At 51.7% G+C, this 12,220-nt stretch overlaps 1 protein-coding gene across 1 annotated transcript in view; it reads right to left on the reverse strand.

The window, feature by feature from the left end:
• Positions 1-12,220, reverse strand: part of ADARB1 (adenosine deaminase RNA specific B1) — a gene marked incomplete at its 5' end in the record, with an annotated part of 29,474 nt that overhangs the window by 1,436 nt on the left and 15,818 nt on the right. The window contains 3 exons of the mRNA XM_029940600.1: positions 331-550; positions 1,674-1,692; positions 2,348-2,589. Of these exons, the coding sequence (XP_029796460.1) occupies positions 331-550; positions 1,674-1,692; positions 2,348-2,589 (481 nt within the window). The remainder of the gene's footprint in view (positions 1-330; positions 551-1,673; positions 1,693-2,347; positions 2,590-12,220) is intronic.

Below are 12,220 nucleotides of genomic sequence, written 5' to 3' on the forward strand. Positions count from 1 at the left end.
TGCAGGGGCCCGGTGTGCTCACGCCGCCCAGGGCCGCCCCGTGCTGCCCGGGACCGCGCTCGGCTGTGCCCGGGAGGCGGGCACTGGCCCCACAGAAGCCTACAACCGTGAGGCCTCACGCACCTCTGAGCTCACTCAGGACCCAGGGCCGAGTGTGAGAACCGCCTCAGGGCCGCTTCGGGTCAGGCGGGGTTGTGCCCCGCGGGCAGGGCCAGGCCCGGGCAGGCCCCCTCCCCCGCACGCACCCCACCCGAGACAAGAAGCCGGGCTCGGTGAGCGCAGACACGCTTCCTTTCCACACGGAAATGGTCCTGGCGACCCGAGTCTCACCTGCTGGCCAGGTGCTCACGAGACCCTCAGAGAACTGGAGCTGGGTGCACACCTCCCCCGTTGGGGCCCTGAGCGCCGCCTCCGTTCTTCGGGGAGACAGCGGCCACCCTGCCTCGGGGGGCATCTTCAGAACACGCGCGGACCGGGCACGCCCACCCGGCTCCGTGGGCCCCACCGTCGGGCCTGTGCTCTGCTTCTGCTCCGGGTGACCGCAGCCGCCCTTGAACGGAGCGTGACAGCCGAGACCACAGGCTGGCCCCCAGGCTGGCTCGGGGTGTAAGGCGTGACCTGAAGCCGCAAGACGAAGGCACCCCAGTCACGGGCGAAGCGGCCGTCTGTCTCCAAGGGGGGTGAAAACCCTTACGGACGCATCACGCATGTCTGGGATATTCATTTAAAGGGACGAGAAGGTGTTCCTTGGGAAGCCCACGCCCCCGTGAGTGGGCCGGAGGGCACCTGGGGCCGGAGGCCGGGCACCTGCTGTGCCCACACTCCGGACGGGGAGCCCCAGCCCTGTCCTCGGGGCTCCTCACCAGCAAGACCAGCCGCAGGTGCCGCTCCTGCTCTCCGTGCCCCGTGCCAGCTCCTCCCACACGCGGTGCCTGCCACCCCCAGCGGCCCGGGGCAGGCGCCCACCCCTGCCCTGCTGGTCCCCTAGAGCCGTGCTGCCTGCGGGCCCCCGGCCAGAGACCTCGCTGTGAGGAGGCATTCAGGCTTCTGCCTTTCCCGTTACCCTGCCGGCCTGGCTCTCCCTCCGAGACGTGCGCGGCGAGTCCTGTTACGTGAGTGCGTCACCTCCCCAGGACGCAGCTCTGAGTTTTCACAACGTGAGCATGCCCACGGCGGCGTGCTGGCTCCCGTCCAGCAGCAGAGCCCCGGCCTCCACGGCCACCTCCCCCCACCCCGGGCGCGGGCGGCCACTGCAGGACCCCAGCACACGGAGGCGTGGGCTTCACACACCTGCAGCTCCCCTCGTGCCTGGCGCCGCACGCTCAGATCACACACACCGTCTGCAGGGCCCGGGCCCAACCTCCCTGCCACACAGGACCCGCCGGGGGTGTCACACAGGCTCACTCACTTTGTGGTTTTTCCTAGTTCGTGGCTGTCCTGAGGAGTGTGTGCATGACCATTTCTGACCACATGTTTTGGTGAAACAAACGGATTTCCGACCGACACTGGGCGCATGATGGCTGGGAACTGCATGTGGTGCTGCACAAAAACACTGAAGACATCAGACAGACCAGCTCAAGTTGGCTAAAAACTTTTTCTAAATTACTCCCCCAAAATGTTAGAGTGAACCGTAAAATAGACGTCGGGAATAACTGACCGAGGAGCAAGCTCACCGCACAGTCCAAGAAGCACCTAGAACGCAGGAAAACCGACAGCAGTTCCAAACCAATTCAGCAGCACCGCCTTCCTAACAAGCAGCCCGCCGGCCGGGACGGCGCGGAGTCCAGCACCCCGACGAGCTCACAGCGAGGCCGTGCTCGGGACCCAGGCGGCCCGCAGGGCGCCCGCACCGTTCCGCAGCCCCCCGCACACATGACCGTGTTTCTTCTCCCCTTTGTCCGGAGAATCTTTTTAACATGTTTTATTTATTTTTTTTTTGAGAGAGACGGAGCACGAGCAGGGCAGGGGCAGAGAGAGAGGGAGACACAGAATCCAAGCAGCTCCAGGCTCCGAGCGGTCAGCACAGGGCCTGACACGGGGCTCGCACTCACGAACACAAGATCATGACCTGAGCTGGAATCAAGAGTCAGATGCCTAACCAACAGACCCCGGGGCACCCTGATGTTAAACCCCACTGTAAAGGATCTGGGGGAGGTGTCACTCACGCTTTGGGTTAAAATGCGATAAAACCATCCTGTTGATAAGCAAAGAGCAACAAGGAAGGCCTGGTCACGGCGCCAGGGACGCGCGGCTCTGGGGCCACCAGGGGTGACGCGCGCTGCCTGTCCGCAGCTCCGGTTCCCCAAACAGGACGGATCAGGGAGAGGGGGCCGTCATAAGCGCTGACCTCGCCGAGGCGGTGCCGTGTGTGGGGAAGGCTGGAGACAGGGCGGACGAGGAGCAAGCCCGAAGGACGGGGTGCACAGGCCGGTCCTTCCGGACCAGACACCCGGGCCGCACCCGCTCCCCCACAAGGGCGTGAGTCTGCACACGCGAGCCCTCCGCCAGCCATCCTGGGGACGTCACACAGCCCGCGGGCGCCGTGGCCAGGCCTCCGGGCGGCCGCCCCACACGGCTGACCACACCGGCCTCCAAGGGACAGGCAGGGACCTAAGAGACTCTGGGGGGGCAGCTCCCAGTGGGCACGGACACGTGGGGACGGTACTGCCGCTAAAGCCACCTTCCCTGTCAGGCCTTTCCCCTCCTCAGCTCCCTCCCGGCTACCCGCTGCTCTGAGCTCACACCCTTAAACTCCCCCCGCAGTCTCTGCCGTCGAGGGAACCCAGACGGAGACATGAAGCCAGTCCAGCTTCCAAGCCAAAGCAGCCCCGAACCCCCCGCGGGCTTGGGTGAGCAGGTGCACAGTCAGGCCTAGAGCACATCTCTCCCGGAGGGTGATGGGAAGGGACCAGTGTTCAGCGGAGGGCTTTCTGTTTTTCTGTGTGATTTAAAAATAAGTTCAGACTTTCCTTTCTGGGCGGGATGGAGTAGCAGCTGCTGGACTTACCTCCCTCCCTCAATTCATAAACCAGACAAAATACATCAAAAACCGGCCTTCAAGAGCCTGGGCATCAAGCAAGGAAGGATAGTGGTTTCTGAGAGGCAAGAGACACGGGGTGAGCCCATCAGTGCCCCAGGCGGCCACCCAGGCGCCCAGGCAGCGGCGAGGGATGAAGGCGCCCAGCCGGAGCCTGCAGACTCCCGGAACCAGAGCACAGGAAACAAGGCAGGGGGGCTGCGGAACGCCACCCAGAGGGGCCCCTGAACATCAGCGGCATACACACTGCTCAAGACTGGGCGAGAACTGCCTGGAAGGGTCAGGGAACAGGCCCAACGCGCACACAGAGGCATGTTTAGGAACACCCTACACTAGATGGCTGAATCTTTGCCACAAGGATTTTCCGCCCTGCTGGCCGGGGCGGGACCCGACAGATGGCACCAACCTCAGGATAGAAGGATCTAGAATGGAAGAAATGTCAGCGAACTTAAAGATACAATAACAGAAACTATGCAAAATGAAACACACAGAATTGGGCACCTGGGTGGCTCAGTTAGTTTAGTGTCCAACTCTCGATTTCAGCTCAGGTCATGATCTCACAGTTCTGAGTTCGAGCCCTGTGTCAGACTCCGCTTGGGATTCTCTTTCCCCCTCCCTGTCCCTCACTCCCAACCTCAAAAAAAAAAAAAAAAAAAAAAGACAAAATGAAACACAGAAAAGAGATGAAAAGAAAAAGGAAAGCCCAGCAAATCACTGAGCCGTCAGACAAATCTATCAGTCTGACACACACGTAACTGGATTCCTGAAGGATAAGAAAGAAGGCAGTACAGAACACATGAACAAAAATGTGACCAAGTTTATGAAACTGATAAATGCGCAGATCTAAGCCAAGCACAAGAAGTGTGTGGAAAACCACAGCAAAGCAAGCTGGTGTAAAGGGAAAGTTTGTCGCGCACGGCCAGTGGCAAAGGCCTCACACATGGAGGAAGAATGATGAGACATTACTTTTTAAAAAAAGTTTATTCATTTTGAGCGAGAGTGAGAAAACAGGCACAAGAAGGGGAGGGGGAGAGAGAGGGGGAAAGAGAGTCCCAAGCAGACTCCATGCTGCCGGTGTGCAGCCTGATGTGGGGCTCGAACCCATGAACCAAGAAATCATGACCTGAGCTGGAACCAAGAGTCACACCCTTTACTGGCTGAGCCCCCCGGGCACCCCAAGACAGCAGATTTCTTACTGGACATAATGCAACAGCACGGCAGGAGAACATCTTCAAAGTGCTAAAAAGAAAATCCTGCCATTCCAGCAAAAATGTATTCTCCCAGAAATAGGTATCTTAAAAAGGAATGCAAAATAAAGACTTTTCCAGAGGTGCCAAACCCGAAAGAACTCATCAGCCGACGTGCACCACAAAGAATGTAAAAGGAAGCCTCCAGGCAGAAGGAAATGACACCAGATGTAAATGGGGATCTACCTCAAGGGATGAAGCCACTGGAAGTAGCAAATCGCATCTCTTTAAAACCTAATTGGCCGTTAATGAAACACTGTCTGTTAATGATACTGGAATTAAAATAAAAAGCTTAAATTAAAAAAAGCCAACTGACTGCTGAAACAAAACTAACAATATAGTATAGGGTTTTTAACATGTGCAAATGTTAAGTGTATGACAACAATATCACAAAGGCCTGGAGAGGAGAGTGATATAACATCACTTGAGGGCAGATTACAATAAATTAGGTATGTATACTAAAAAACCCTAAAACAATCACTAAATTAACAAAACAAAAACTCATAGCTTAAAAAGTCAAGAAGGAGTTAAAATGGAATCATAAAACATAATTAAAAAAAAGAAAAGGGAGAACAAAGATAATATAGAGTAAATTAAAAAAAAGTACCAAGACAATAGATTTAAGCCTCATCATAGTCATATCACAATAAACGTAAATGTTCTAAGCACCCTAATGAACAGGCAGAGATTGTTAGATGGGGTGGGGAGAAAAAAGCAGATCCAAACATGCTGATGACAAGAAACATACTTTCAATATAAAATAATGTAAAATAGTTCAAAATTAAAGCATGGGAAAAGATACATTATGCTCCCACTCACTGAAAGAAACCAGCGGTGAGGAGTCAGAATCTATTAATGCCAGACAAACCAGGTTTCAGAATGAAGAATAGTAACAGAGATGAAGAAGATCATTTTATAATGATAAAGGAGGCCAATTTATTAAGAGGAACACACAATCCTAATTACAGAACTACAAAATACATGAAGTAAAAACTGGAAAAAAAAATGGAAGGAAAAATAGACAAGAGCACAGTAGAGTCAAAGAAGTTTTTAATACCCTTTTCTAATAATTGATAGCCAAGGGAGATGAGTAAGGATATAAAAGCCATGCACGACACAAGCAACCACCTCCTAGACCACTCCACCCAGTAAGTAGCAGATGTACATGTTTTCCAAGTTTTCATGGAATATTCACAAAGACCACATTCTGGTCTGTAAAGCAAACATAAATTTGAAGGATTCAAGTCAGAAAATGCAACAAAATTCGAACTCAAGGAAAGAATAATCTGCAAAATCCCCTAATATTTTGAAACTAAATAGAAGACTTCTTTTTTTTTTTTAATATTTTATTTATTTTTGATACAGAGCATGAGAGGGGGAGAAGCACAGAGAGAAGGAGACACAGAATCTGAAGCAGGCTCCAGGCTCCGAGCCAGCTGTCAGCACAGAGCCTGACGCGGGGCTCGAACCCAGGAACGTGAGATCTGACCTGAGCCGAAGTCGGAGCCTTAACCGACTGAGCCACCCAGGTGCCCCTAGAAGACTCCTAAATAGCCCAAGAGACAATGTATTTTGAAATGGGTGAAAGTTATAACACAATATATCAAAATTTACAGAATGCTGCAAAAGCAATAAAGGAAGGTCTCAAAACAATGGCTTCAGTTAGCACTCTAAAAACTGGGGGGAAAAAAGGCAACTGAAACATAAGGAAAACAAAAATAATAAAGATCAGAGCAGAAAGTGTTGAAATAAAACAGAAAACAGGAAAAAAATCCATGAAATTGAAAGTTAGTTCTTTAGAGAAAAATCCATACACCTGACACATCTCTAGGCACACTGATAAGAAAGAGAAGACACAGACGGGCAGTGTCAGGAACCAGAGGCCCTCAGGTGTTACAAGGATAATAAAGGAATGCCATGAACATTTTCAGGCCAATAAATTCCATGAGTTAAATGAAACAGACAAATGTTCCTGAGGGACATAAATTACCAAAGTTCATTCAAGAAAAATAGGTAACATGAATGTGCCTATCTCTCTTCCGATAAAGACAGTGAATCTGTAGATGCTTCCTCACCGAGGAAATCCTCAGGCCCAGATGGCTTCACTGAATTCTACCAATGTTTAAGAAAAAACTGGTAGCAAGTCTAAACCAATGCTTCTAGAAAACTGGAGAGGAAGAAATGGTTGACGCCGAAATCTGACGCTGACGCCTGACAAAGACAACCCCACACCTGCGTCACCGCAGGCCAGCACACCACAGAGCTGGAAACGGTGAGCAAAATCTTAGCACGTCAAATCCAACAATACTGAAAAAGAATAATGCCTAATGACTGCACCAGGTTCATGCCAGGAATACAAGGTTGGTGACTCAATCAATGTCACCGTATTCCGTATTAACTACAAACAAACAAACAAACAAATAAAAACCCCCCAAAAACAAATGAGCAGTTCTACCGAGAGCAGATAAAAGGGCCTGACAAAATCCTGCGTTCGCTCCTGATTAAAAGCCCCTCAGGGCCAGCTCGGGGCAGAGGCGACAGGGGCGTCTCTGGAACCCCACACCCGTGAGACACAGGGTGCCCCCCGAGACTGCACACAGGACGGGGGGGGGTGCGCTCACCCCTGGGCCCGCATCAGGCCAGAGGCCCGACTGGGTGCAACTGCGAAGGGAGGGTACAAGGCTTCTGCACCACCAGCAGCAAACAGGACATGAGCAACCTGATCATCCAGAGAGAAAATGCAATGAAATTCCAAAACAGCTCCTAGAACTGATACCTCTCGTGTTTGCAATGAACAACTGGAGACTGAGACAGAAATGCGACATTTGCAGCAGCATCAAAAGTACAAAACAAAGATAAACCTGACAAGAGACGCGGAAGGTGTGTGCACTGCCCGGTGCAAAGCGCTGCGGAGAGAAACGGGGGCCCGCAGGAGCGGGGAGGCGGCGGCTCATCACCGGAGGGTCCCCAGGGTCAGCTCTCCCCACACTGGTCTGCGTGTTCAAGGCGGCCTCAGTCAAAACCCAAACAGGGTTCTGCAGAGAAGCTGATAAGCTGATTATAAAACTACTTGAAACCCAAAAGGACCAAGTAGCCAAAACGACTTTGAGAAGGAAGCACCACGTTGGAGAACTCATTCTCCCTGATCCCAAAACTCATAATAAAACTAGGAATCACAGCAGTGTGACACTGGCCTCAAGACAAAGGGATCAATACCAGATGCTAGCGCCCAGCCACCAACTCCGGTGCACACGCGGACTGACATTTCTTATACAGAACATCAAAAGCAGGACTCAACAAAGAAAATTGAAAAGTATTACTTTTCAAAATGAAAACTATTTGGTCTCTGAAAGACATTGTTAAGAAAATGGAAAGAAAAAAATTTTCAAGTCACAGAACTGATAAAGGACTCACAACCCACCGGAATATGTCAGTAACTCTCAACCTCAGCAGTAAGAAACTAAACAACTCAGTAAGAATGAGAAAAGGCCTGACCCGTGGGCGCAGCCACTTGGGAAAGCGGGACGGTGCTCTGTCTGATGGCCACTCCCAGGAGGCCGGAAGGGGACGCCCACACGAGGCGCATGTTCGTGGCAGCCTCCCCTGGAGCCCGGAGACACGAGAGCAGCCCCAACGCCACCGACACGGTATCCACACAGCCCGACACTGCTTAGCGATGAAGTGAGTGACCTACTGATACACTCAACAATATGGATGAATCTCAGAATATTTATGCTGAATAAAATAAGCTAGACAAAAAAGCATACACCTTGCAATTTTTTAAATCCTGAAGACGCAAACTAATCTATATTGGCAGAAAGCACATCCATGGCTGCCTGGGGGCGGGCCGGGGGGCACAGGCAGGGATCAAGGGCACCAGGAAGCACGGAGGGTGGTGGGTGGGTTCATACCTTCCCTGTGGGGAGGGCTGCACACACGCAAACACAGATTAAAACTTATCAAATTGTATCTTTTACATTTACAGCTTATTATACAATCTATGTCCATTATACTCAATGGAGTTTTGAAAAAAAGAAAACTATTGTTCTCATTAAAAAGTAACACTAGGGGCGCTTGGGCGGTTCAGTTGACCAAGCATCTGCCTCTGGATTTCGGCTCCGATCAGGAGCTCACGGTTCGTGCAGTCAAGCCCCGCGTCCAACTCCGCACTGGCAGCGCAGAGCCTGCTTGGGATTCATTCATTCTCTCGCTCTCTCTCACCCACCCCACTCATGCTCTCTGTCAAAATAAACAAACATGAAAAAAAACCCTACAAAAACATAGTAACCCTTGCTCACTGTGGAAAACTCGGGCCGCGGACACAGCCCCCAAGGAAAGGAAAGCCACGCCGGGGACCGCGCTCTGACGACTTCCGTGGCTCTCAAGCAGGTCGGAGTGGGTAGGAAGCACGCTCGGTCCCGCCCCGGAGACCCTGACGGGGAGATTCCGTGGGTGGCCCTGGCTGGTGTGTCTAACGTCACAACGAAGCGCCCACAAGTAACTCTTGACGACTAGAAGGACATTTGCATCCCCCTAGGGAATTCTTCCTTCCCAGGTGAGAATCGCCATTCCCATCCAGACCCTTCTAGCACACGCTCTGCACGCTGACCTCTGCACGCTGACCTCTGCACGGTCCTGGGGCTCACAGACCCTCTCTCGTGATCTGCTCACGGCCGAGCTCCACTAATAGCTGTGAAACTAGACCCGAAGACTTCTGGGCAGATCACAAAATGTGACCTTTCTGTATTTCATTTAGAAGTCTTGCATCTCTAGCCACAGGTGACGGTGTCTGTGGTTTTCTTTTTATTTGTGCCTTTTTGTCCAGTTTTGGAATTAGGATTAGGTCAGCCGTTCTTTCCTGTGACCCGCAAGGCTCACACGGAGGGGATGCGGTACATTATTTGACAGACGGATTAACGGTGACGTTGCTGGAAGGTAGTTTGTTGATAATATTTCCAATGTCTTTGCTGGAAATTTCCGTTGCCAGATTTTCTATATCTTTGGGGGTTAATTTTGGCAATTTACATCTTGCTTGTCCTGTTGTTATTATTGTTGTTGAATTTCAAATTTTGATGTTTGTCCCTGAATCTCTGGATACCCTCCCGTTAACTTTGTCTTCTTGGCCATTATGTTATTATCTGACGGCAGCAGGGACCTTTTGTTGTTCTTTCAAATCAACACATTTTTGTATTTTTAAAATTTTTCTTATGTTTTTATTTATTATTGAGACAGAGAGAAACAGGGCATGAGTGGGGGAGGGGCAGAAGGAGAGGGAGACACAGAATCTGAAGCAGCTCCAGGCTCTTAGCTGTCAGCACAGAGCCCGACGCGGGGCTCGAACCCACGAACGCTGAGATCGTGACCTGAGCCGAAGTTGGACGCTTAGCTGACTGAGCCACCAGGCGCCCCTCAAATCAATACCTTTTGGTTTTATTAATGGACCATAATCTTGTTCCGTGTTCCCTCCCTCCCTGTCACTCTTTTTTTTAAATTTTTTAAATGTTTTTTAAATTAATTTTTGAGAGAGACAGCGCAAGCAGGGGAGGGGAAGAGAGAGACGAAGACACAGAATCCAAACCTGTCAGCACAGAGCCCGACGCGGGGCTCAAACTCAGGAACCGTGAGATCATGACCTGAGCCGAAGTCGGACGCTTAACCGACGGAGCCCCCAGACGCCCCCCCTCTGTCCCCTTGATTTTCTTCCTTCTCCCTGCACTTAGCTTCTTACTTAGCGTGGCTTTCGTTTCCCTCCCAATTCTAGACCAAACGCCTGTTCACTGGTCTTCCTTCACTCGTTCAAGGCCAAGTATGACCCTGCCAGTGACACTGTGGCTCCGCCTCATTATTCCTGACCTGTATACTCTACCAAGCCAGGTTAGGTTCCGGGCTCTTCACGGCTCTACGAATTACTGAACAGAGTCTAACCGTCAAGTGGCCACGGTGTTTTGGTTTTAATTGTAACTCTGTAGCGAACTTTACGGTTTGGGCCCACAGTAAGAGGAAGTGTTCTGTACAGTTCATGAGTCTGGGTTTAACTGCCCGTGACAGCGGCCATGTGACGCACCGCAGGGCCGAGCAGCGTGACAGACTCGAGAAACTGCCGGTGGGTCCGAACTCCTGAAAGGAGCCGTTTCAAGCCTCAGGTGGGTTCCCGGTCCCGCCTCAGGCCGGCTCCCCAAAATTGTCCCAGCGTCAGGCCAGGCGCTGGCAGCGCCCTTCGTCCGAGTCCAAAGGCGGGAGGAGAGGCTGTCAGTCGGCCCCGCAGCAGGGGAAGGCGGGGCGGGCGGCCTGGCTCCGTCAGCGAGGCGGGAAAAGGGGTGAACTCCGTTCATCCGCTTTTTGCTCTAACTAGACCCTCCGTGGGTTAAAAGGCGCCCCCCCCACCCCGGGAGGGCAGCTTGCGTTCCTGAGTCTCTCTCTACTGGCTCAGCAGTGACGCGCATTCTGCAAACGCCTCGCGTCCAGTCTCGTGCCTGCGGCCACTCAAGTTAACGCACAAAATCAGCCACCACTTCCTTCCCTAAGTGGCTTATTGGGTTGTTTTCTTTCTTTTTTCTTTTCTTCTTTTTTTTGGTTATCGCTCACAGAGAAACATTTACTTTCACATTATCATAAAGACCATTCGGTTTTCCAGGTTGTTAAAATACATTTACTTTCTTCTGAAAAAACGTTCTTTTTAGCGCTAATATGGCTCTCTGTTCTAACCTGTAATTGTTACATTTTAGGCTTGTTGATAAGTACCTTTTTCACTGATTTCTTGGACTTACAAAGTATTATTTCCTGGATCCCATATTTTCCTCCTTCCTAGATGCCTTTCATTTTACTAAAATATTCTTTTTTCCCCTCAAAAAATATACATTGGAAAGCAGTCCTCTGAATCCTTGAATATCTGCCAATTATCAGTTTGTCCTAATGCTTAACATTTGGTTACCTAAGAAATTCTACCAAAAATAAATTCACTTCAGCTCTGGCTTCCACTGTCCCTGTCAGGTATTGTGTAAATTGGATGCCGACTGCAGTTAGTTCAGAAGCTTCCGGCAGCTCCTCTTTCCCTCTGGTGTGCTAAGATCCGGAGGGACAAGCTAGGAATGGGGGTTTAAAACTTAACTCTGCTCGGTCCCCAGTGCTCGGTCCCCAGTGCTCGGTCCCCAGTGCTCGGTCAGTGCTCGGTCCTCAGTGCTCGGTCCCCAGTGCTCGGTCCCCAGTGCTCGGTCAGTGCTCGGTCAGTGCTCGGTCCCCAGTGCTCGGTCCCTAGTGCTCGGTCCTCAGTGCTCGGTCCTCAGTGCTCGGTCCCCAGTGCTCGGTCCCCAGTGCTCGGTCCTCAGTGCTCAGTCCCCAGTGCTCGGTCAGTGCTCGGTCCTCAGTGCTCGGTCCTCAGTGCATTCCCCCCAGCGCAATCCTCCTGGTTTTCTCCAGTCCCCCAATTTTTTCTATTTCCTTCTCTGTTTTCTGTTTCTGAAGTGACACCAGACAGACCCTGGATTAACTTTCTGCATCTCCCAAATCTTCCCATTTCAGACTTCTCTGCTCTGAGTTACCAGAGACGTATTTGATACCCCCCCCCCCCCCCCCCGCAAGATGCACCGCGAGGCCCAGAGCAGAGCCCACTGTGCACGTGACACGGTGTTTGCTGAGTGTCTTCTAGACGTGCAAACTGATGTCTGCTTTCCACGCTCACAAAACAACCCACGTATATTAGTAAGGCCTGTTATCAGTATTCCTTTGTGTTTTCTGAAGTGTGAGTATTTTCTTAGTTGTCCCGTCTCCTCATGCGGACCATTCTCTTGTGCGCTGCTTGTCCTCAGATGACAACGGCCAGAGGTCGGCCCTTCCTGGCGTGGCTGTTGCAGCGGTCAGAGGGCCCTGAGCCTTAGAGCAGCCCGGTGGTGACACTCCGGCCTGGCTTGACCAGGCCAGCAGCCGGAGGGACGCACGG

This window comes from Suricata suricatta, chromosome 5 (assembly GCF_006229205.1).
Source record: "Suricata suricatta isolate VVHF042 chromosome 5, meerkat_22Aug2017_6uvM2_HiC, whole genome shotgun sequence".
Classification (NCBI taxonomy): Eukaryota; Metazoa; Chordata; class Mammalia; order Carnivora; family Herpestidae; genus Suricata; species Suricata suricatta.